The following is a 27327-nucleotide window of genomic DNA, read 5'->3' on the forward strand; positions in this document are numbered from 1 at the left end:
ATCAAATACATAGCAATGAATTCCAAAGGCCAAACCCCAAGGGAATGATGTCTAGAATGTCACAAGAGAGGATGAACGTCCTCTAATGCCAAGAACAGAATTGTACATCCAAGTTACTATCAAATGCAATTCACCATCATCTAATGCTAAACAATGAAGATCCCACCTCTATTTATACTTTCCCTACACCCTTCTAGAAGGAAATCAAATATTAATTAGTTGCAAGTACTAGAAACTTCCCCCTTCCAATAATTAATGCTCTCCAGAAACTCCTCCCTTGCAATACAATAATTAATTATGCTTCTAGAAAATTAAATTTCTAGAGGCTTCCCCTTTCCAATAATTAATACACACTCTAGAAGCTTCTCCCTTGTAATAAAATAATTAATTTAATTAATTAAATATAAAGTCACCTTTTAATTTTTAATTTATTTAATGACTTTATAAGAAATTAATTTAATTTCCTCTTATGCTCCACTTACTCTTTGGAGAACGTGAAGGCTAAGAACTCCGCTTAGTTGCTAAAAGGATGGGGACATTACACAAGTGAGGGTATTTGTGTCGGCCTTTAGCAGAGTTTGCCAAGCCACAAAGGTAGTGGAGGAACCAGATCAAGTAAAAAATGGCTGCCAATCTGGAAGGGTGGGCACCAAACTCAACCAAAATAACACCGTGGTGGGTGGATCTATGGCATCTAATAATCGGATGGAGGAGAAAAATTTGGATACGCTTGATCAAGGCCCAATTTGAATCTAAAAGGGAAGGCCCCCATACCACCAAACCATAGAGCACTATGGGTCTGACTAAGGAATCCAAGAGAGATAACTTAGTCGAGGTGTCCTAGAAGTGATGTGTAAAGAACTGTCTCTTGAGCATGGCAAGGGAACCCAATACTTTGCAAATCCGAGGCCAAATGGATGGTCGCAAGTTGAAATGGGGCCTAGAAAACTTAACCCCGAGGTATGTGTAAGATGAAGTAATCTCAACTTCCTGATCTTGGAGATGGAAATGGAGATGTGAGGTCTTCAGACCGTTGGAGACCATAACATCGTCTTCTCCAGGTTCACAACTAGCTGTCTCAAGTCAAAAAAAGTTGCAAGTCTATCAAGGAGCCTTTAAAGCCCCTCAAGAGAAGAAGCTATAAGAACCACATCATCAACAAAAAGGAGGATGAAGATCAGTACTTGGTGTAGATGGCAGTCATCACTCAGGGAAGAGGAGTCGCTGAGGAAGGTATTGAGCTCATCAATGTAGATCTCGAACAAGGTGGGTGAGAGTGGGCAACCCTACTTCACTCTAATGGTGTTCTGGATAGGATCGAAGAGGCCCTCGAGGGTCCTAAGTCTACCAACCACCTTCTCATATAACCTCATGATCGATGTCAGTAAGATCTCAGAAATACCAATATCTCTAAGCCTCTGAAAAAGGCTGGCACAGGGGATGGAGTTGAAAGCCTTACAAAAGTCCAGAAAAAAGTAGTAGACTTTCATCTTGCAGTGGAGAGCCTCCTCCATAATAGTTCGCAGAGTGAAAATATGGTTCATGGTTTGGTAGTCTACCTAGAAGCTTGCCTGACCCTTGGTCATGCACCCTCTCAAATCAAGCTCTCTAGATAAAATGGTACTCAAAGTTGTGGCATAGAGTTTGGCAAAGTATGTCCAATCATGATAGTCCTATAGTTGTCGGGGTCTAAAACCAATGCGGACTTATAAGATTGAGGTGAATATTGTGATTTATCTTTGTGTTCTTTCCAATTGCTTGTATAGGACTAACATGAAAATTGTGATTTTATGAGTTGTACTTTTCACGAGCTTAGGGTAGGTAATCTATGTGTATGTTGGGAAGTGGCTTGCAATGAAGGTTGGAGCCCTAAAGAAGCTGCTTGGGTAATCCATTGAAAGTTATTTTAATAACTGATAACATTTCATTAAATGGGTTTAAAATGAATTAATAAGAGTAAGTGTTTTCCTCGCTCATGCCTTGAGTGCTAGTATAGGCTAGGATGGGAGTAGAGAGGATGCTTGGTTGCGACCTTGCCTCGTTAGTATGCCTCATCTGTATGAAAGGATACTGATGTCACATAGATTCACTAGGGGGTCGGAGTCAAGAGAGGCTACAAGGGTAACCTTAGAGTTGACTCATGCGATGACATTTGCCCACTTACATAGTAGATTTCCTAAGTGTCTTTGTTACCTTTGGGTTTAGATGTTACTTGTGTCTTGGTACCTTTGAGATAGATTGCTATTAGAATTTCCTTGACCTAGATGTTAGTTATGATTGTTGGATTTGTTATCCATATGGGACTTGAGATTATCTCCTCAGTATGGTGGGAGTGGGTCATTTAGGTTCTATGAGGTCGAGTGGTAGTGTTTCTTATACCAACGACATCTAACAGCTAAATGTCGTTGCTGGATGTACTTGTGCAATTGTTCCTTTTATTCTGATCTTGTGTTTCTATTAGATGGTTATATCATGTTTTACTGCACTTGAGTATTAGAGATCTTTTGAGGTGATGTATTATTCATGATGTATATCTTTGAGCTTTTCATATCTTGTGACTTGTGCAGTGGATGATTATGCATTCTGGTTATGCCATGTGGCATTCTATGTAATTGTATTCAAAGCAAACAAAGAGTTCAAACATGCATCATTTAGAATGCATTCTTGTAAACTTGACAACAATGTTTATTTCTTGATGTTGTGTTCAATGCATCTTTTTGTTCTATAATGTTAAGAACTTGGTGGAGATCATGGTCATTGTTATTTGATTAATACTATAGTCATCTTCTTCAAAAAAACTTAAATTAATGCAATCATGGTAAATTCATGTAAACTCTATTGGACATGATGCATTGTATAGGCTCAATAATCACAATCATTGTTAGTGTCACACATCATGTTAACCATTTTTTGGGTGGCATGTCCTAAAGCATTTTGTATTTTGTGATTAAATTGTACTAGTATAGATATTTTAAATAAATCTATCTAAAGAAATGTCGATAGATATCCGCTACAAAATAATTATAATTTAATTTACTACATCTAAAATTATTTATATTTCCTTTATCTCTATTTATTTATATTTCCTTTATCTCTATTTATTTATTTTTTTGCTAACTAATTTTTATTTATTTATTTATTAAAAAATGGATGATTTATATCTCCAAATATTATAATTTAAATGGATATTTTATGTGGTATTTATTAAATTATTTTTGAAAGTATATTCTATTTCTAATAAAATTTAAACTTTTGACATGTAGATAGTTGTCAAATTTAACCTAAAGAATAAAAGTTAACATTAACACGCTCACACAATCCCACTCCCCCATTCTACCATTGTAGAATGCCTATCAGCATTAACAAGATATATACAAATGTTAGTTCAACCTTGTGTGCACATCAACATGAAACTAACACTAGTTACATAAAAATAGATTATCTAGTTTCTTGACAAAATGATAGAAATATCATATGGAGGTGTTTTTCTTTTGATAGAAACATGCATTTTACTTTTACTACTCATCATGGTCAGGGGTACTCTATTCATCACATTATTGGCATGAAATGTAGTACTTTTCTTCTACTACTACCCATGAGTCAGTGCACACTATTTAATGTTATACCACAAAATGTGAATGTTATTCATGAAAGAAGAGATCATTTGTCATGTGCAAAGTTGATTGCATTGTATCACTCGCACGTGCAACTAATGATGATGATACAATTGCTAGATGGATAAAAAATAGTTACAACAATTGCATATTTTGAGTGCTATTATTTAGTATCAACCTTTTTTAAATGCAAATTCCCTTGAAATGCAAATTGAGCAAACTAATGCCACGAAAGGCATTATATTTGTCCTTGTGAAAATGTGTAGATGAAGTGAAAAAAACCAAAATCAATATGAACGACTTGCTAAAACAATCAAGTTATTAAGATTCATGAAATGATCTTTTGACACAATCATTCCAACCAAGGATAAATATTCTTTATTCCATCTACCAATATTTTTATCTATTTTTCTTTTATACAATTCCATGTATCTTTATGTAGACACCCAATTTTGATGATGATCATTTGATCAAAACTATCCCTTTTTTAATCTTCTATTTCCATTACTTTGTTGATTAAATTATTTATAATTATTTAATGAGCTTTATCCCTCACTTTCCTTCTAGGTGAATCAAATTGTTTTAAAATCCTCGAACTCCCCGTCTAAGCTTGCATTATCCTACGCTTCCACTTACAATTGATCTCCATATTAGATGACTACGGAGAGGGCCAACTCATTCTTTCAAACTATGAACCACAATCAGTCTCATCCAACTTGTGAGTTATCCTTTTAGTATTAAAAGGTTTTGTAAATGTTATACAACTTCGAAGTTAAGCATGATTTGGTCAAATTTAGTCTTATGGAGGTGACCTTCCAAAGAGCCGTGATGTTTCTCTCCTATAAGCATGACTTAGATTAAATTTCTATGTAATAATTCAGGTTCATAATAAGTGGGTTCTTGTGAACCACTACTCAAAAATTAAAGTCATGAGACTGATTCAAAGTTGCAAAATAAAAACCTAATAATATGATACATAATATGACACTGAAAAACAACACAGTTGGCAATTATTGATGTCTATAAAATATCAGAAAAATAGGCACCCTCCTAAAAAACACAATTGGTAATGACTGATCTCTATAATGAGTTGTTCATAAAGAACAGAACTTGCTGAAGATTTTAGAAATAGTTTTAAAAGCTGACTAAAATGGAACTTGCGGGAAACTTCATGGTTAGGCAGAGTTTGGTCGGAGTGGTACTAAAATGGGTGACCCCTTGGGATGTTGCTATGCATCCTCCTAAAAGTGTCACCTAGATAAAATGACTGCTAAGTGAACAATTCATTCACCTGAAGGATGAGTTATTGAGAACTACAACTAAGAAATATGGATATGAGATTCACTCGAAAATTATAGTTAAGTTTTGATAAAACATCAAATAATCTTGAAATCAATGCTTTGAAGCACACTATATCCATCATTGGGAAGAAATTAAAATCTACATAACATCAAACCAGCAGTGCATAATGAAAAAAGGTCCAACTTTATAAGTTAATCCTCGACTTTACTTTTCTAACAATGAAAATGTCTCTTGGACAGCTATAGATCTATGCAGCATTTCTGTAGAACTACTTGATTAGATGGTGCACATTTAAATTTTTGCTACAAATTCAATAATATCACATCTTCCTTGCTTTTATTTTGTTATATGCAATCAATCCTAGACAATATTAATGTTTTCCACCAAGATAATTTAATCTGCATTTAGGACAAAACTTGCAAATATCTGGCAAATAGAAAAGATTACATTTAACTCTGGGATAACAAAGTTATTCATCATATATTTCTAAGAGAGTACCTGCAAAAAATTATTTACATTCTTTAAGTTCGAATAAGATTCATGAAAGGATTAATAACATTAGTTTTCTACAACCCGTCATTATCATAAAAGGACTTCAAATCAACAAGTTAATTCAGCTCCATTGTCCATCCCATGCTATCCTCAGACAAACCCATCTGAATGCCTGTAAGAGCCGAATACAACTCATGTGCAATTCCCCCTGAAACTCCATTCTTGTAGACCACACTGTGGGCAGCAAAAAGTAAAAACAAGATCGTGTTAATATATTGCATATATTTTATTATTAGTCATCTACAACGCTTTTCAATTAAGAAGAAAAAGCATTTTAGTTCATTTAATGAATAAATTAATGGATATCTGTTAGGGAACTTTTCAATCTAAATTTAATGGTAAGCTTTTGTTTAAATTTTGCTAGTAGAATGCCTTTTCCAAGAATGTTTCAGCTATAAGTCTTTGTACACATAATTAATCTAGATAGAAATCTTTATATTTAAAACTGTGAGCTATTCAATAGTTCTGATGTTTAAAATCTCTTCCAACATTGTCAGATTTCTTTCCACGGTAGGGTGACATGTGAGTGGTATAAGCGACAAGGCCAGCAAGGTAAAACATCTATGCTAGTGGTATAGGGAAGTAGTGACCAAGGAATAGAACAAAATATAATTGGCTAAATCATTAATGCAAAACTCACCAAAAGCTCACTGAAAGTAATAAAACTAGCAGTATTTATGCTCTGCTTGTTTTTACAACTTTTACTTAGAAGAATTTTAATGAAAACGTGCCAATGGCTGTATAAGATGCCCCGCAGTGTGAAAAAGGAAAAGAATAATTTTGTCTGAATTTGGTTGCTGCTCTAGAGAGAAAACAGCCTCCCAAGGTTATCCAAGGCCATTTGCAAGCATTTTAATCAATTTGAAGCACATTTAAAGGGAAATCAAACATGTCAAATTTGAGAGTGAGATGCTTCAAAAATGAAGAATCCAAAGGCAACACAAGAGGTAAATGCTGCTCCAAGAACCTCAAGCAATGAAGAAATTGATGGTGAAACGTGGAATCAAATTGATGTTTTTATACCCACTGTACTGAGTTCCGGCGATGAGGAGTTTGTTTGAAGGGACAATTACAAGCGTCCCCCTTCACTACATTTTGTATTTGTTTTAATATCGTGCTACTCATTATGATCATCTTTATGATATTTTTTATATAATAGAAATCTTCCATTTGCCAATTCAAGAAATTCATTTGCCAACATTCTATTGATATCATGCTACTCATTAATATTCTATTGATATTCAATGTTCACGTATTTAGTGTTTGCAATTTTGTCATTTTACTTCTTATACATTTTTTCATAACTAGCATTTAAAATGCTATTTGTTTTGCTAATGACAAGATAATTAATAGATGTCAGTTTGAAATCAGAAATGTTGAATGGGATAATACATGAATTAGTCATATAATATGCTCTGCCAGCTATGTCTATAATTTTAAACATGTAATGTCCCCGTTTTGGCTGACATTTTTTTGCGTGCCGAATCAGTCTATCACGGACTCTCGTAGACGGGTGGTTGTGACGAGAGAGTCATTTTGGTGTTTATTTAGTGATTGGATGGCTCATTATGCTCTTGGAGATATTATTTTATTTATCTTTTATCATCATTTTTATATGGGACCTACATGTTATAATTCTAAGTTGAGTTGCACTTTTTAATAAAGTTATTTATTATAAAAGTGCCTTATAATGGGATTTTATAATGGATGTTTCTAGAAGTTCTTAGTAACTTCTTAGAAAAGGATGCTTCTAGAAGTCTTTAGTAACTTCTTAGAAAAGTAAATAAATAGAGGGCTTGGGCTTCCATTTGGATACACGGGATTTGGTAACTCAACTACATCTTCTATGAGCATTTGTGGACCTTGATAGTCTGCAAATATTCAGCATAATCCTTGAGAACGATACCTCTCAAGAGATTGCATAACTGAGGAAGTGAAAGACTTTCTGAAGGGTTGCACTTTGGAAGTGGTATTCGGCCATTTCAAATTGAGCTTAATTCGTATACTCAGACTACTTGAGGGTTTGAGTTTTTGAAAGCAGATCCGAAAAAGCAGTCCGAAAAAGCAAATCCGAAAAAAGCAGTCCGAAAAAGCAGTTCAAAAAAGCAAAGCAAAAAAACAAATCCGAAAAAAGCAAGTGAAAAAAACAGATTGAAAAAAGCAAAGCAGAAAAAGCAATATTGGAAAAAATTATTACAGCCATCTACAACCAGATTCCTTTGCTAGCATTGCATTTAGGTGTTATAAGTTTCAGCTGTAGGTGTGCATTATACCAACATTATCATTTTTTGTAATCCATGTAAATGCCAAAAGTCTTGGCCATATTTCATGAGCATTGTATTAAAAATTCATTGCAATTAAGGAGATAATAGTTGCTGGTGTCATTTGAGCAATTCAATATCATTATTTATTAGCTAGTTAATTTGCATACCAACTGTTTGTAAAAATGCCAGTTGGCTGTAGGTGTTCATTTCTCATGTTTAGATCATATATATGCATTGTATATTGCCAAAATTAGTTGCACATTCATGTTAGGTCATTGTTTAGTCAATTCAGAGTCTGCTTGCAAACATTCTTATTGATGCTAAGTGAAGGAAAGAGCCATAAAAGCAAACTAAAATTTTATATCGGTCATATGACCCTTGTATGCAAAGTGTTTTCTTGAACCTTTATCAGTATTTTGGAATCAGATTTGAGCAGGGTCATTACAAAACAGTTTGAAATGAATAAGGCCCCATATAAGTTTACTTGCCTCTTATCAAAATAAGTGATGCTGCCAACCGGAGAGACCACCACTGCAGTTCCAGTGCAGAACACCTCATTTGCATCAAGCAATTCATCTACAGATACCAAACGCTCTTGGACCTGCATAAATAAGTAGCCTAAAGATGTAAACTTATAGTGAATTAGTTCCATCACAAATAGCATACAAGGACTGCTTTATTATTTTTACTATGTGGTTGTACAAACAAATGCCTCATAACAAATGCCTACTTTAATTCAACCACATACAAATACCTCGTAACCTCGATTACGAGCCACCTCAATTATACTTTTCCTCGTAATTCCTGGAAGTATAGATCCATGCAGTGCTGGTGTAGAAATTATGTTATCCTGCAGGAAATTTTAAGTTTATCTAAATTATAAAATACTAACACTAATATTTAGTGTTTATAAAATGAAAAAAAAAACCTAAATATTAATATTTTTCAAATCCAGGAAGAGATTATATATAAGTTGTAAAAAATGAAAATGAGTCAACAGAAGTTGTACCTTCACGACAAAGATGTTGCAAGAACTGACTTCTTCAAGATACTTCTTGTTAATTGCATCAAGATACACCACATCAGAAAAGCCTTTTGCTTTAGCTCTAGATTGTACACGCAAAACCTGAAAGAAGAAAGTTGTTATGGAAGCCATGCAATCCATATTTTTGGCAGAATGAAGCAACGCAATCCATATGTTATGCATCTCCAGATACATTTATTAATTTACATTTACAATACACTTATTAATTTGTTGTTAACGATAGGCCATAGCAGCCCAAAAAAGATTCTTTTACCTATCATACTAAAAAGCCTACATTTTATATTATCATTGCCATTGCTAACCCTCTATGGCCATTAAAGAGGCTCTACTGATCTTTGTCACCGTGCTTAAGTTCTCTGTTATCCAAATTGTTAGCACAACTATGCATTTGAAATGTTTACAAGAGTTAACCTAATTACTTTTTTCTCGTAGATATTAACAGAAGCCTTAACCACACCAATCTCCCCATTTAACAATTGCCTCATATTAATCATCAATCAACTCGCATTTCAATTAATTTTATGGGTTTTCATTTATGGTTCTAAACTTAGACAGGTCACCTGGGCTTGATACACTTACCAGATTCAAGGAATCATGTTCATTGTTTGAATAACTAATTATCAGTAATAATATTTCTGCTTACATCATCACATTTAAAATTATTTTGTGGGGTTTCATGTATGGTTCTAAAGAGATCATCTATGCTTGAAAAAATTGCATAGATGCCCTTGACAGATTCAGGAAATCATGTTCATTGTATGAATACCTAATTATTGGTGATGATGCTTTTTCTTACCGGTGCATAGTTGCCAATCATTTTGATGCCTCCAGTTCCACCAGGTGTGGCACGATGATGATTTGTTTCAACCTTCAAATGGATCGGTGCCAAGCCTTCCTGTTATGAAAGAAAAAGATACAAATTGATATTCTGCACTAATGAAATTTAAAGATAAATAATAACACATTAAACTCCATCCCAAGACAACATAAAGCCAAGGATTCTATCCTGTTAGAATCACATCGCTACCAACAGAGACTCACATATCAGTGGATATTCTGCATGCATACTTATATTGAAAAGCTTCATGCTCTGGTCAATAATCTATTTATTTTTCAGAGGCAAAAGTATGTGGACAAGAAGATTATCTAATCTCAAACATGTACTAGTGGAATGGTGCCTAAACTATATTCCCAGACAATTCAGATTTCCAACCTTATTCAACAATTACACTTGTTATAGACTAAAGGCAACACTGCCAACATGCCATGTTATGCATTTTCTTTGCCCGTTTGTAAGCATAGCACAAAGGAAAAAAACCCATTATAATTAATTCAGAAGCATTCAAAGACAAACCTTAAAATAGTTTCCAACTGGAGAAACATATATGAGAAAAGTAACCTCAGGTGCAGGGGCAAGTCCCAGCACAGGTCCACTACCCATAAGAAGTGGCCTAACATAAAGTGAGCCTTTGCCAAAAGGTGGTATCTGCAACCAATGTCAAATATTAAACTTATTCAGAAAGGACTCTAGACACAATATTAGATATACTGAAAAGCACAAAAACTCCATTAGTGTTACCCAGCGTTTGTTGGCCAAGACTGTTTGCTTTACAGCCTCCACAAATTGTTTAATAGATGGGGCTGTCATGCACATACGCTCTGCACCATTTATCATTCGCAAAGCATTCTCTTCTGGTCGAAAAAGTACAATACGTCCATCAGCTCTCCTATATGCTTTTAAACCTTCAAATAAACCCTACAGTACACACCAAAGCATGAAATTAAAAGTGCTTCGGTCTCAGCGAGAGAAATCAATTCTTCCAAAAATATATTCAATTCCTTAAGATTTTGCTTACATAATTCATATTGCTCATTAGGCCATTGGACAGGCCAAAGCTATAGCACAGCAAATTGAAATAAATAGCTAAAAAAAGTGGTAAAGATCCTAAACTGTTGATAGATGTAGATATTCTGAATTACCAATTTTTATCACTTCTACCGCCACAAACACTTCCTATAACTGATTGCCAAGCTTAATGCTTAAAAGAATCAGTTTTGTTCAAAAGACTTATGCAAACAAGTACAAAACTACTGGAAAACGACTAAGAACAGCAATGCCAGCATGAAAATGGGACTGAACACCAGAGCATAGATGGGAAATCCTTAAAAAGTAAAAAGAACTACAGCAAGGGTGAGGTTGAAAGTTCATGTCTCACTGTTCCAGTAGGAGTAATGTATCTCAGGCAACCTGGAGCTTGTGGAGACATGAAAAAACAAATTCTACACCTAATCCTTCTATAACATGAGCTTGATTTTGCATTAACCATTAAAATAGTTTATACTGCTATGTCACAAGGTTCGGCGAATATCAAGCTTGATATTCGGATATTGCCGAATCTGAAACTTGCCAAAAAAATTCATTCAAATTCGCTGTACATTCGGCTGCCAAAAAACGCAGTTCCTTTTAAGAGTCAAATAAATTTAGAAATTGCCGGCAGAGTTTCTAGGGTTTTATCGAGCAGAAATGTCTATAAAATCCAACACATATATGCAAATCAGCATAAGTTCGTCCTAAGTTGAGGAGGCATTTTTCTTAAATCCTCTCTCGGCTCTATCGTGCCCGCCTGGGTCAACGCAAAAACGCCCGTCTGTTCTCTCGGCTTTGTCGTGCCCGCCTGTGCCCGCCTGGGTCAACGCAAAAACGCCCATCTGTTCTCTCGGCTCTGCCTTGCCTGCCTGTGCCCGCCCAACGCCTGTCTATGATAAATTTATTTCTTGCGATTTCTATAGTTGTTACTTGTTTCGATTTGTATAGTTGTGTCGTGACATAGTAATAATTTGGATTTTTATTTGTGTAGTTGTAACTTTGTTGTAATAATATCAATATGGATACATGCATATTATCTTAGTTTAATTTATTTTCCTATAATATTTGAATATTTAATCAATTCAAATAATTTCTAATAGTAATCTAATATGCATGTGTAAATTTATATGTTTGAGGTTGTATTTACATTTTTATTTATAATAGCAAGTAGGTAATGAGTAGACATGAAAGATATGGAAGATCCATTAGAAAATATGGTTTTTAACCAATATAATTTGTATATAGTTTTTAACCAATATAATTTGTATATAATTTGTAGACATATTATTTGTATATAGTTTTTAACCAATATAATTTGTATTAAAAAAATTATTTCATTTTATATAGATTTTGTAATCAATTTAATTTTTTTAATTCTTTGTAATCAAAATTGCAATAGTTAATTCAATATTTGATTTATTTTTTAAATTTGACTTAAAATAGTGATATATTAATTTTTAATTAACATAGTTTGGAAAACTTTTTAAATATTAGAGTTTAGAGTCGATTAGATATATATTAATATGTTTACTTTATTTTGCTTTGTAAGTTTATAATTTTTATTATAATTTAATAAATAAATAGATATATTATATTATATTTAATAAATGTATATTTCAATTTTAAAATAATATAACTACTAGTGTAAAAAGTTGAACTTTAACATGTTTAATTTTAAATTAACATTTTAAAATTATTTATTGAATTATTTTGTTTTAAAGTTTGAAATAATAATATATTATTTTGTTTTTAATTCTATAGATTGTAATATGGCTCCCCACAAATCAACTTCGAAGGCATGGAAACATGTGACTCAAACTGGTCCTAATAAAGCTCAGTGTAAATTGTGTCCAAAAGTTATTACTGGAAGTTTAACAAGGGTCATGGATCACTTGCTTGGTATTACAACAGGTAAAGGTGGAGGTGTTACTGCATGTCCAGGTGTGACCCAAGAGCTTAGGTCGATTTTAGAGAAAGAGCATTCCTCTTCTATTGCACAAAAGATGAAGAAGGCACAAAAGAAACAAAGAATTGAAGATGTCTCTAGATTCACATCAACTATACCATCATCTTCATGTCTACCTCAAGTTGTAAAGGCAATAAAAGAGAGCGGAACTCTGAATAGCTTTTGGAAACCATGTGAGAAACAAGTAGTTGATGATTCACTCACTGATTTATTCTATACTAGTGCAATTCCTTTCAATGTAGCTAGAAATCCACTTTATCGTGTTGTATTTCAAAAGGCTGGAGAGTTTGGCAAAGGGTACATACCTCCTCCTCCTGAAGCTTTGAGAACAACTCTCTTAGAGAGGTCAAAAGATAGAGTAACTAATAAATTAGTTGTGGTCAAAGCCTCTTGGAAGGCAACAGGGTGCACTATATTGAGTGATGGATGGTCGGATATCTGTCAAAGACCACTGATTAATGTTTTAGAGGCTTGTCCTAAAGATGTTGTATTCTTGAAGGTTATTGACACTATGAATCATAAAAAAACTTCCGAATATATATTTCAGATATTAGAGGAAGCAATTCTTGAAGTAGGGGTTGCAAATGTGGTTCAAGTGGTTACTGATAGTGCAGCAAATTGTGCGGAAGCTGGCAAGCTGATTATACAGAAGTACCCAGAAATTTATTGGAGTCCATGTGCAGCTCATTGTTTGGATTTGTTGCTTCATGATTTGGCAAAATTCCCTTAGATACATGAAGTAATTCATAGAGGAAGAGAAGTTGTGAATTTCATACGAAATCATCGTCTCACATTGAGCCTTTATAGGCAACATGCATCTAAAGAGTTGTTGAGGCCTTGTGATACAAGATTTGCTTCATTTTATATCACTTTGAGAAGAGTGGTTGAAGAGAAAGCGGCTTTAAGATCTGTAATTTGTTCCAATGAGTGGGAAAATTCAACTCTCTCAAAAAGTGGTAACGGGAAGATGATAGAGCAAATTGTTTTAAATAGTAGCTTTTGGGAAAGTGGGGCAAAGGTTTTAAGTATATGCGGTCCAATTGTTAACGTGCTCCGCATGGTTGATGGCGACACTCCTTGCCTTGGAATGCTTTATGAAAGCATGGACCATTGCAAAATTCAACTCTCTCAAAAAGTGGTAACGGGAAGATGATAGAGCAAATTGTTTTAAATAGTAGCTTTTGGGAAAGTGGGGCAAAGGTTTTAAGTATATGCGGTCCAATTGTTAACGTGCTCCGCATGGTTGATGGCGACACTCCTTGCCTTGGAATGCTTTATGAAAGCATGGACCATTGCAAGGAAGCTATTCAAAGGCACTAAATAATGTGGAAGCAGAATATAAAGAGATATGGGAGACTGTTGATTCAAGATAGAAAATGATGCACACGAGATGAGGTACCTAGTTATAGATGGTGGATGAGCTATGAGGCAGAAACTCCTGAACTTCAGCGATTTGCCATTCGAATTTTGAGTCAAGGAGTAAGTTCATCAGCTTGTGAGAGAAATTGGAGTTGTTTTGACCACATCCATTCCAAAAAGAGGAACAAGTTGTTGTCTAGAAAGTTGGGAGATCTTGTCTATGTTCGCAGCAATTTAAAATTGCTTATGAACAAATCAACAAATGAGTCATCTTCACAACAACAGACTTTGGAAGACATAGCACTACCAAATGCAGATGAGCCTGACTTTTTTGAGGAAGAATTGGGTAGTGATACTGATGATGATGCTACACCATCTGAGCCAAGTGCTCTTGATGACTTCGAGCTTTCTTGAAGCTATGAAGTCTTGACTTTTGATTGTACCTTCACAACAAAAAAATATCTTTGCTATTGTGATTTCACATGTTTCTTATGTTTTGTACTTAATAAATGTCTCATCAGGCTTATGAAGTTGTGAGATCTATTTAGCAATTTTTACTATATTGATAATTGATAAGATATATTACATACATCTAGAAAATAATTAAAATTGTATAAGGCGAATTTAATTCGAATTTTTCCCCAAATTTTTACTCTTTCCCGAACTTTATTCGAATTTTATAGTTGCCGAACTCGAATTCGAATTCGAACCTTGTGACTCAGGTTTATAGAACTTTAAAAATGCAACTTGATCAGGTTTCTTCACACATAACATTCACATGGGGAAGAGACCTGATTTGCAACTGTTGCACTGCACAAGAAGTCAAAACATATGAAACTGCTGCTTCTGTCAGATCGGCAGTTTTGTAATCACTAGGACAATCAACAGTTCCCCTAAATCCCTAAGATGTTCTGGATCAATCCAAGGTAATCTTCAGAATGGAGGAATCGCTGATTGACTACAATGAATTGTGTGCATAGAATCAAATCAATGATTCCATATAGGCTTGAAAACTGTAGCCATAAGGATAAGACATTCCTCCCTCACTGCATCTAGACATAACCTACCATACTGGATCGGCATGTAGCTTGCAACAGCCATCTTTTGAAAGTCCTTCATCCACGACCTGCCCGATTTCTAAGCTATATTTTCTAGTGATTGCTTGCTAACAATAAAATCCAGTAGTACATGATAGATCTATCAGGCAAGAATCTGAAAAAAAAAGTCTTTGTTAAACGATGAGCATACAAGACATCATACCACCCTATTCCATTAACCTTGATATATTTCAGTTTCTCTAATCTGATGCCATATTATAATTCAGGAAATGGTATAATTAACTTAACCTCCGATTAGAGTGTCAACCTTCAGTACAGTAATTCACATAAACAAACTTCTGAAAGCACAAATAGTAGAACAATAAAACTGAAAGCAGAATCTCTGCAACTGCTAATAAATTTATTATTCTAAGAAATAACTTTTGACATATGCAACCCTCTTGGTGGGCACCCGTAAAAAGATTCCTTTCCCATTTACCTTATATTATCATATAGGGCATGGATATCATATACCTCCTTTGAATCACCCCTATATCTCCACCATGATGTACAAACACAGACATTACCAAATTAACATAATTAACATAACCAAATCTTCTGATTCCCTTGTGAAAACAACAATTAGAAAGGGATAAATTTGAAATTTTAGGTTTTAATATTTATTCAACCATATTCCTTAGACCCATTTTTTCTGCTTCACCCCAATATTGATGAAAAAACATTGATACAATTACCCCATCCGACCCTAATACCTAGCATCTCTCACATGCTATAATATTACCTATCCAATGATGCCACCAAGGTTAAAGCCTTTCCCATTACAAAACATTCAACTTATCATTCCAAGATTATTGAAGGCCTCCATGTTACAGAGGGCTCATTTTTCAAGATATGCATTTGCCATGCCTCCTCATGCTAGTAACCACAAAATACAACTCTCATGCAGTTGAAAATGAATAATGGAATTACCAGGGGTTGTCTTGACCTTCAAAAGATTCAAAACATCCAGAAATGAGGTTTCCTAAACCTTCTAATGCAGCAATAGGACTATTAATATACTCATTGAGTAAAAATTCATTGCATGAAGTAATGCACGCAACAAAATGCACAAGCTGATGCTAGTAAACTGTATAAAATAAAGTATTGGAGCTCAACAAACCTGTCCATAATTCAAGACACCTGCTGATGGGCTAAGCTCAATAGTTCCAAACGGTGTTAGGTCTCCTTCAATAAATATTCCATCCTTGCCACATTTCATAATATACATATAATCAGTTTGCATGATTCCAAATCCCAGGCCATCCCAATCGATGTCTGCTAGTTCATCAACCTCCCTGTGTAAGAGACAGTTCAGAAAGCTTTTCGACTTTACATTCTATCGATTTTTACAATTATTCAAAACATCACAGTTCAGTGACCTTGAAATAGATTATAGAAACAAACGCTAGAGTTTGCCTGACATGTTGATTTAACTTGTGAGTTTTGGCATATATAGTGCAGCATGCATCAAATTAAGGTATCAACAGATTTCTTGACTTCAAATGCAAACCAAACTAGTAAACAAGCTAAACAGCATTACCACAAAAGTTAAAGCACTCTGCCTACTCAAAAAAAATAGCAATTATTATACTGAATAAAGCACAGATGTTATCTACATGAATGATTCATCATTACTGCAAATTTGAAGCTTGAAATATAATACCAACAATATCCAGATCAATGAATTTTGGAAACCTTTGAGTTCTATCATTCATATCTTCAGTTTTCTTTGATAAAGGAATGATATAAGTGTGTTTTTCAATAAGACTCAGGCAAAGAGGGTCACAAGCCCAAATTACAATTCTGGAGACAATTAAACCCCCATTTAATTTATGTTCGGAAAACAAAAATTTACTTATACTGATAGCATTTTGAGAAATGAATATTTGTGTACAAGAAATACTACATATTATTTTATTATTGTGTTTATCTGTGTTTGAAATTTAAAAATGCATGTTGATCAACAGGAAATATAACAATTCAGATCATATGCATGCCATGAAGTAAAATGACAAATTATTCTAGCAAATTATCAAGAGAAATCAAGTTATCCTAGACCCAATGCAGTATTCCTAAAAGCTGTAGGTTCAGCTTGTGTTCGCAATGCTCCCTTACAAATCACAAGACTTAACTGGTAGCTAAATGGATGACTTTGAAAACATTTAAGCTCTTCTGTAATTCATCCATTCAGTTTCTGGAGATGTTTACCAATAAATTAAAGCTATGTTGACAATAAACCATCAGCTTAATTAAGATCCAATAAATAAACTACTTGTTTGCTTAAAGTAATACTGGTTCAAGAAATAGACTAGGATACCAATTCGTATGGAAAGGTGGAGGCTTCCGCATCGGATGCGGATGGATGCGGGATGCTTCTAGAAGCCCTACGGATGCTGGTTGGAAGCCAGCCGCAGGTATCCGCAGGGCTTCCGGATGCATCCGAGAGCTGTTCGATTAATAAGATATTTCCTTATTAACTAAATCATTTTGATTTAATTATTAAGTTACTTATTATCTCTAGTTTATTTAAGCTAAACTTTAGGCATATAATAATTAATTCTTTTATTAATTATTATAATGCAACCTAGCTTTTTTTCCTGTTAGGGATTTGATCTCTTTGTAATTTTATTCATTCACTTTTGATAATAGCAATTTTTTTTTTGCTCATCAAGACTCTCTCATCTATGGATCTAACAATTCCTGCCTCCATAGCTCTTTTCTTCTCTCTTTCTGTGACAAGTGTTTGCATGTAGGTGATTCTTGGGAGCTATGGGGTTGATCTTTCATCAGCTTCAACATGGTATCAGAACTCCAAATCTTCATGCCCCTATTCAATTTATGAGATTTTTTTCTTGGCTTTCAGATCTGTGCTGTTTTATTTCAGAGGGTTTCAGTTTTCAAAGTTATTTTGTATTGGATTTGAGGGGGTCATTTTTTTTAATGCATTTTGAGCCCAAATGGACCTCATTGTTGGATTCGTAGCACCCAAAAACCTCTATTTCCATATAAAATTTGTCCAATTTGGACACAGTTGAAATTCAAGGCGCAAAAATTGCTCCGAGATTTGGGCACACTTCACGAGACGATATATTTTTTTTAAACAAATAAATCAAAAAAACAAAAAAAAGGAAGAAAGCCTTCTTTTAAAAATTAATGCATGTTTTCTTTTAAAAAAAAGTTTCAAAAAACTTTTTTTTAAAATTAAAAAAAAACCTTTTTAAATCTTCCTAAAAAGGACACCTGCATCATTAAAAGCACTAACACAGCAGTGACATCAGCAAAGTACTGACGCAGCATGTTTGATAGCCGCAAGTGCTGACATCATCCATTTTTGGGCTGAAATTTGACGGCTTTCAAACCATCATTTCTATGATTTGTTTTGTCTTAAAAAGCTATCTGTGGTTTTTTAGCCGTATCTTTGTCATACAGAGGTATTTTTCGACAAATCTTATATCATCGGAAAGCTCTTTCCGAGCCCGTCATGATGGTGTTGGTTATTTGGACTTTTGATGCTGTTTGGTTTCCTGTTTATGCAGTCGAAGCTAGAAGTTCTATTTTGCACTCTAGGAGACATATCTTGAGCATTCGATCTCCGATTTGGGACTTCTTTATATCGTTGGAAAGCTCTTTCCGAGCTCCTTCCAATGATGCTGGTTGTTTTTCCAAATTCTACTCAGGCACATTCTATTTAGTCTTCTATTTTTTTGGCATTCTGGTGGATATCCTGGTTGTTTCAAGTTCGGGGATCGATTTTGTTGCTTCAGATGATTCGTCATGACTTGTACTATATTTTGTATCAGTCTTATGTCTCTTCTGGTCTTTATTTGTATGCATTCTTGCAAACGCATTGAGATAAAGTGCCATACTGCATCTGTATTTTTCGTTTCAGTTGTTTGCCTTGTTTTGCCTTCTGATTCGAGTAGTGTCATCTGAGGACACTCATGCAGATTATTGTATTCTTGGGATTCACCATATCTTGTGCCTTATTGTACATGCACTACTCTAATAAAGTGCTATGGGGGGTTGATGTTTTGTCTTTGTTTGCCATCTTCCTTTGTCTAGTGAGTGTCCCTTTCGTGACATTAGCCTCATGACATGTCTAAGATTGATCACCTCAATACACACATATGTACTCTTTTGTGCATCTTGATCGTGATTCCTTGACTTGCAATTTTTTTGGCCCACTTTCTCAGTTGCCTGTCACCTCACCCTGTCTACATTAGGGGGGCGGGATTCTATTGTTGTTTATCATGCTTCCTTGGTTCGATTGATCAGCTCTTCAAGCTTTGGTGTTTTATACCATCTGCATTTTCGAGTTTAGTTGTTTGTCTCCTGAGTCGATGCAGATTACAGTGTTCTCTGCCTGGTCAGGTTCTATTTCAATGGAGGTTCTTTAGATCAACAATTATCTTTCGACAAAGCTTTGTAGCTGATACATGCTTCAGTGATGTTCTTCATTATCACTCTTTGTTCCTATTTTCTGGGACATTCCTCTAGCTGGAGGCTTCTTCAGTCCTTCACTAGATTTTTCAGCTATCTCTTTTTGGAGTAGAGTTTTTCCCACTAGGTTTTCTCTATTTCTCCATTTCATAGAGATTTTGTTGTGATTGGGTATCTCATTAGGCCTTTGTTGCCGGGACCCAAACTTACTTTCAGCAGTAGTTTCTAGGTTTTTAGCTACTCCCTAAGTTTATCTTAAGGGGTGTGTTAGAGTAATAAAATATTTCCTTATTAATTAAATCATTTTGATTTAATTATTAAGTTACTTATTATCTCTAGTTTACTTAAGCTAAACTTTAGGCATATAATAATTAATTCTTTTATTAATTATTATAATGCAACCTAGCTTTTTCCTGTTAGGGATTTGATTTCCTTTTATAAGGATTGATCTCTTTGTAATTTTATGCATTCACTTTTGATAATAGCAATCTCTTTTTTTGCTCATCAAGAATGTCTCATCTATAGATCTAGCAACTCCTGCCTCCATAGGTCTTTTCTTCTCTCTTTTTGTGACAGGGGTTTGCATGCAGGTGATTCTTGGGAGCTGTGGGGTTGATCTTTTATCAACTTTAACAGGAGCATCCGCGGGCCCAGCAGCATGAAAAGTGAACAAAAAAACATTTTAAAACACTTAAGTTGCCCATTAAATATGTGTTGTAATTGCATTTTTAGGTTTTTTTTTGCCATGAAACCCTAAAACAACCCTAAAGGTGAATATTGAAGCGTTAATAACTCATTTTGGAACTTTTTTTGCACCTATAGCCATTTCTCATTTGGTCTCTAGTTTTCATTGTCATTGTGAAGCCAAGTTCAGCATTTTCGAAGAAGATTGATCGAAATGGGAGAGATAGCTTTTTCAAAGGAGTTTAAATCATTCAAGGTAAGTGATCAATCCCATTCTTGAGTATTTTGATGAATTCTTTAGAGTTTTTGATGATTTTCTCAAGTTCTTGAAGTTTTTTTCAATTTTTATTTTGAAAGATATGTAGAAGCAACTTTGGGTATCTATTTTAGTAGTTTTTTCTCACTTCTTTCCACTTGTATGCATGATGTTCATAGTTGTTAGGACCTAATTAAAATTCATTTATTTTCTTATAGAATAGGTTGCAAAAAACTAAGCAAGAATGGATATTGGTGGTAGTGCTAGTCAAAATTCGATGGGGGGCCAAGGAGGGGAAGGGACTGATAATTTCAAAATTGATATACGTTCTCCTTTGTGGAGACATACAACACGGATATCACAAGTTTCAGGAGGTGGCTCATACTATTGGAAGTGCAATTATTGTCAAAGTAACAAAGGAAAACCTTTCAATAGCTCATATTCCCAAGTGAAGCTTCATTTTATGGGCCCTACTAGCAAAGGTTTTGGAATGTGCAAAGGCAAAAATGGTACTGGGATGACTAGTGCAAAAATACTTTCATTTGTAAGAGAACAAGAAACTGTTGATGCATTGATCGATAGATCAAAAAAAAAGCCACTATCAAGGTCCTTCCTCAAAGAGCAAGCTACATGCACCCACTGAACCAATTGCATCCTCCCAACACCCATTTTTGGAAGTACCTATGCCAAGAGAGGATGAGGAAGAAGTGGGAATTTCAACTTGCAAAAGAGGCCCATTGCACACAACATTTAAATTGGAGGCAAGAGACCGCGCTAATGAAGCTATTGCACGTTGCCTCTATGTGAATGGGCTTCCTTTCAACTTGGTGAGATCGCCATATTGGAAAGAAATGGTGGCAGCAATCAAAGATCACCAGTTGACTACACAAACCCGAGGTATGAAAAGGTGTGTACAACTCTATTGCAACAAGAGAAGACACATATAAAGAAAGACCTTCAACCAATCAAAAAATCTTGGAAAACTTCGAGTCTAACTATTGTTTCAGATGGTTTAAAGGATACAAGAAACCGGCCACTGATTAATGTGATTGCAGCTTCTCCCAACGGGGCAATGTTTTTGAAGGCTATTGATTGTGAGGGGCAAGTGAAGGATTCTGAATTCATTTCTAGAATTCTCATCGAGGCCATCAAGATGGTGGGTAGTGAGAATGTGGTACAGGCGGTCACAGACAATGCCAAAATTTGCAGGGGTGCGGGTGCTTTAGTTGAGTCAGTATGAGCATATGTTTTGGACCCCATGCACTGTTCACTCCCTTAACTTGATCGTGCAGAGGATTGGCACTGAAGTAGAGTGGGTGAAGAAAATATACAAAGAGGGGGAGGACATACAGATATTTGTGACATTATACGAAGAGGGGGAGGACATACAGATGTTTGTGACCAACCACCACATGTCACAATCCATTTTTAGAACATACTCCAAATTGGAGTTGCTGAAGGTAAATTGATTTTTTAAAATTACTAAGTTTCATGGATTTGTAATTTAGTTAGAAATTAAAATTTAGAATTATGTTGTCAACAGACATATTGTTAACTTGCTTAGGTTGCTAATACCCGTTTTGTGTCTCATACAAATGTTATGAGACGACTCCTCAAGGTAAAAGTTGCATTAATTCAAATGGTCATCAATAATCAATGGGGCAAATGGAAGATCTCAAATTCAGAAAGAGCACAAAGGATTAGGGATTTGATCTTGAGTGAGAGTTGGTGGGCTCGTGTGGCATATGTATTGGATTTCACCGAGCCCATCATGACTATGCTCCGTTTTGTTGATACAGATACACCTTGCTTAGGGATGTGTATGATGACATAGACACCATGGTTGAGAAGGTAAAACATTCTATACAAGCACATGAGAGTGACCCCACACAATGCAAAGCCTTATGCAAACAAGTGCACGCAATTATCCACCATCGTTGGAATAAGATGACTACCCCATTGCACCTCCTTGCATATGCCTTATCTCCTAGGTACTATAGTGTGGAGGCAATTGGTATGCTAGGTAGAGTTGCACCATTTGCAGATGAGGAGGTTGTTGAGGGGTGCCAAAAAGCTCTTACAAGACTCTTCCCACTGGAAAAAAATGCATGAAAAAGCGAGGGAAGAATTTGGGTTGTTTGCTTCAGGGTTAAAGAATTCTCCATTTGCACTAAAGGACCAAAATAGAAAGGGAGCTCAGCTATCAAATGGTGGTACATGTATGGTCAACCTTTCAAGCATCTTCTATCTCTTGCAATCAAGGTCCTATCACAAGTAAGTTCTATATTTTGTTTTGTAAATTTGTTTTAAACTTTTATGTTTACACTTGCACTCTAGAATTTACTATTTAGTGTTCCCCACGTTCTTTAAATTTTTATTTTTTTTCATTTGTATGTTTTGTGACAACTATCTAGGTTGCTAGTTCTTCTGCTGCTGAAAGGAATTGGAGTACATACTCCTTTATCCATTCAGTGAAGCGCAACCGGTTGGGCTCCAAGAAAGCTAAGGACTTGATCTTTGTCCACACCAACTTGCATCTTTTGTCACGTAAGAATGATCATTACAAGGAAAGGGCAACAAAGCTTTGGGATGTAGCTCCTGGGTGTGCAGATTTGATGCAACACTTCATGATCTTATTACCGGAGACAGTGATGATGATAGTGTGGCACATGATGCATCTAGCATAAGTGGAACCATGTTTGGTTTAAATGATCTTTCAGCAATTGGAGATGATGATGAGAATGTGTATTTTCTTGTGAATCCCTATGATTCAGAGGCAGTCTTTGACTGATTGAATCTTCAATCATTAACTATGTTTTTATCTTGTTGGAATCTTGAACATGACCTATTTTAACTTATTGTCTAAGACAATGCTAATGTTGGACAAGCACATATTGATATTCATATATCATATGAATTTTGAAATATCTTAAATTTTGATAAAGGGTTAAGTATCATAGATTCATAGTCATAGTATCAAATGATTATTTTTTGTATATTTCTTACATTTCTTTGCATATTCTATATATATATATATATATACACGTTTCCTCCCACATTTGCATCCCAAAAAAAAATCCCCACATCCCGTATCCGCTTCTGGAATCCATATCCAAATCGGTAACTTAGGAAATAGTTAATCACATACAAGAAATTGTATATCATTTAACTTCAGCATCTAGCCATGCGTTTCAAACAAAGTATGTTGATCAAATGGAATAGATTGCACACAAACACCCACTTCAGACCAATAATTGTTGCTACTATACAATACATGTTGAACTATCATAAAACTCACTCAGTAGTGCTAACAGCTGCAGCTTCTGCTTGGGTATGCAATGCTCCCAAAATGTGGGAAAAAGGGTTGCAGTGTTCCCTAACAAGCTGCACAAAAAAATAGATTAAGGTTAAGATGAATATACGTTTAAAAAGACATCAAATATCACTTCATTACCATTGAATCTGCAACAATGTGTGCTTTTGTTTTTCACAACAAAAGAAATATTACCAGCTCCAACTTTTTCTTTGTTTCAATCTTCAAAAAAATATTACAAAAAGAAAGGAAGTGCATCAACAACAAACTATACTAAAAATCTGTGCTTAAATATTTACTCACCTGCTAATTTGTATTCATAGATCAATGTATAACCATTACATCCCTTATATTTCCAGTACATAAATTTCATATATTTTTCCCCTATATCTCTTCTATCGATTATCTATTCCAGTAATGGATCTATCTTCTCTACTTAAATCTCCTAAATGGGATGTAAACATTGATTGTAACCCTAAAATATGACTTATTTTCTAAATCACATATTCTGGAACATTGTTTCCAGTTTACAAAAAATGTCTCCAGACCAGTGTGTTCTGATCAACAACAACACAGGCCATAGATAATTGATAATGCTGTTCATTGGACTTCAGAATTTGGAAGGGAGTTCCCTTTTTCAGATCTAGATGAGCTATACAAAAACAATCCCTCAGAAAGCTTAATTACAAGTTCAGCATGCTATCTTTACTTTTTTCAAATTTCAGCTACTTTTAGTTCATTCAAGTTATTCTGAAGGTTGTACCCCGACAATCCTTAAAATTTAGGAAAAAATTGCTGTCCCGGAAACCATATACCCATTCCCCATCTTGAAAACTGAGAAAAGCACTGAACAAACCTCATGTTGAGAACCTCTAGAAAAGGAATGACCACTATGATTCAACCTGCTTCAATTGATGTAAATGGTAGAAAATGTTGATTGTTTGTTTTCCAAAAAATGGTTGTTATCATGCTAAATATGGCATCTTATTCAGTATTTTCATAGTATTTTCCTACTATCAGTATTCCATGATAATAATTTGAAAGATGGGCAGATTTATATTCAATCTGTTATCTTGTTTACTTCCTGCCAGAAAAGATGCTAAATAAGATATCTTGCTTTAAATTTGTTGATACAATACAATGAGAATTCTTAATATCTCTTCAGCATCTAACAGAGGAAGCATCTACTGATGCACAAGCATACACAACAATATAGTAGGTTCAGCACACGTAGGACCATTCATCAGTCCACATAATGCAGGGTGAAAGAATAAAATTTTCACAAAAATGATCACCCTATCTTACACATTTTTCAAAGTGAATAGTTTGTGTTTGAGTACAAGGTGTTTCCCACAAAAAAACTTAAATAGTTTGTCAGAGGGTGTTAGTAGGTCGCTACAGGTATGCAAAAGGTTGCTGCAGGTATTATATAGATTGCTAGTGTTGATATTAAGTGCTCAAGGTGTTAGACAATCTGTTGCAGGTGCATTGGACACTCCTATAGGCTATTTTTCTTCATTGGCAATGAATTTATCAGGCTGTAATGCTTTCAGTACTTGGTAGTTGTTTTCTATTCCCTCCATGCAGTCTGACAATTTGCCTCATTTATTTGCAGACATTCTAGTGCAAAGAATGCTGGAAGCTGATTCAGATTGGAGACTGATGGAATTCCTGGTAGGAGTCATTGTGCATTTGGTTGACAGTCAGGATCCTAACAATTCAGCTATTTCTTTGGATTACTCAACACAACGCATCTGCAACATATTGTCTCAAGCAAGCTACCTGCTTTTAACAATGTACAGAAGAAAAAGGCGCATCCACCAGGTGGCAAGCGGAAAGAGGACACAGGTACGTCATCCAAGCATAGCAAAAGAGAAAGGAACGACTAAAGAATGTGTTGTTCAAATACTTAACTGTGTAAATTTGAATGCTTTACTGAGCAAAAGTTTTGAAGCCTATTCAGGAAGATTGTGCGACCCAATGCATAGGGCACTGGTGTCTTGCCTTTGTTGACTATGTTCTCATATTGGTAAATGTTTAGCTGGTAGGTTTTAATCATTGGCTACGTACTTCTGTTGGTAAATGATACAAATTGTCCTTCATTAGATTGTCTTTCCTAGACTGCATCGAGTGGTCCAAAGCAAGGCTTTCTTGCTGGGTTGCGTCTTGAGAGGATTGTTAGATTTGTTTCAAGTGTGTTAAAGTTCTGCAATTGAACAGAGTGGTGAGAAGAAACAATACCAAAGAAGATGTCTCATGAAGGGGAGTATGTTTCAGAGTCATCCAACAGAAGAATAAGGGATAAGAACAATCTCCACTGAGTGATTAGTGGTAGAGGTAGAGGAGACTATACAATTCAGTGAAAGTGAGTAAAGGACATGTGCAATTTGTGTTTAAATAAAAATAGTTCAAGTCAAGGAGAGGGTGACAGCCAACATCTAAAAGTGTGTGAATCTTTTGGATTGGGTATGTGTGAAACTGTGTGTGTAGATGTCTTTAAAAAGGACTAGAGTCGCCTTATGGAGGCATATAAAATTTGAATTGATGGAGGTAAAGAGAAAGGGCTCGTACGGAAAGGGTCCGTTAAAAAATGGAAGTATTGAAGAGCGCGATAGGTGCTCCTAAGGAGCATGATGTTCCAATTATTAAGAAATTAGAATAGAAAGAAATGACTATGGAAGAGATGCATGCAAAATTGCTGATCGAACAGAAAAGGGTGAAGGTCATCTCTTCCCATTAGAAGGGGCGAGCGTGACAGGGAATAAAGATAAACCTAAGACGGTACAATGTGTAGAAGTTGCAGGCATATGATCATAAGTTGTCTGTGATGGTCTTTACAAGGAAATTCAGAAGACTGAAAAATGACAAAGAAATTTTATTTCAGCAGAAGTGGAGGAATGTTTGATGTTACAATGAAAGTGGCAACAGAGTATTGCATAGAGGTTCTTTTAAGCTTGGTAGTGGAGGTCGTGGGAGGGCATTTGGAAAATCGAAGGTAACATAAAACCGGTGACATTCAAGATGTCAAAGAGCAGATAGATATTGAGGGAACGGGTTCAGAAGCACAAGAAATATTTATGACGCAGGTGAACAAATAATCATCGTTAAAATTTGCTCTCGAAAATTAATCTTGCTAAACTTCGGATTAAGGCTGCCATTCCCAAAAAAAACCAATAAGTTATCCATGTAATGTACGAATCTAATACAAATCACAAGGCAAGAGATGTGCAGAACATTAGAAATGCGACCTCGTTCTCTGCAGCGTTGAACCTAAGCGTGATGCCGTGACCATTCCGACTGAACAGCCGCCCCGCTCTGCCTAAAATCCCAGCTTTTCGCAATGAAGGCGAAGAAGCAAAAGAAGACCGAGGAATAATGGTGGCGTCATTGGCAGGAAGAGAACATAAGCGGAGGCTCACGCTCTCCATGATCGACTCAGATGTCCCAACCTGTTTGGCCTCTGCTGCTCCTCTCGCCCGCTTTATTGTGCGCCCTTGGTCGCACCAATACAAAGAAAACCGGGTCAAAGCTATTAAACCCTGAACAGAATATATTCCTTTTCTTATAA

The 27327-nt window shown here is 35.3% G+C and overlaps 1 protein-coding gene across 1 annotated transcript; it reads right to left on the bottom strand.

Moving 5' to 3' along the window:
• Positions 1-5339: 5339 nt before the first annotated feature.
• Positions 5340-27284, bottom strand: LOC149531970 (branched-chain amino acid aminotransferase 2, chloroplastic-like). The gene is made up of 10 exons (XM_089811329.1): positions 27008-27284; positions 23745-23830; positions 16187-16361; positions 10357-10533; positions 10132-10263; positions 9574-9672; positions 8742-8858; positions 8487-8582; positions 8221-8333; positions 5340-5642 (listed from the first exon to the last, which is right to left on the bottom strand). The coding sequence occupies exons 1-10, from the start codon at positions 27185-27187 to the stop codon at positions 5525-5527; spliced, it is 1293 nt and encodes a 430-aa protein (XP_089667455.1). The 5' UTR covers positions 27188-27284; the 3' UTR covers positions 5340-5524.
• Positions 27285-27327: the final 43 nt, after the last annotated feature.

The sequence above is a fragment of the Cupressus sempervirens genome, chromosome 11, assembly GCF_028749045.1.
Source record: "Cupressus sempervirens isolate cs-2001-9-10 chromosome 11, ASM2874904v1, whole genome shotgun sequence".
Taxonomy (NCBI): domain Eukaryota; kingdom Viridiplantae; phylum Streptophyta; class Pinopsida; order Cupressales; family Cupressaceae; genus Cupressus; species Cupressus sempervirens.

Excerpts from the sequence above, each read along its gene's own strand:
- LOC149531970 (XM_089811329.1), bottom strand. The coding sequence starts at position 27,187 with ATGGAGAGCGTGAGCCTCCGCTTATGTTCTCTTCCTGCCAATGACGCC. Across the intron at positions 23,831-27,007 it reads TCAACGCTGCAGAGAACGAG|CTTGTTAGGGAACACTGCAA; the intron begins GTCGCATTTCTA and ends TTTTTTGTGCAG. Across the intron at positions 5,643-8,220 it reads ATCACTTATTTTGATAAGAG|TGTGGTCTACAAGAATGGAG; the intron begins GCAAGTAAACTT and ends TGCTGCCCACAG.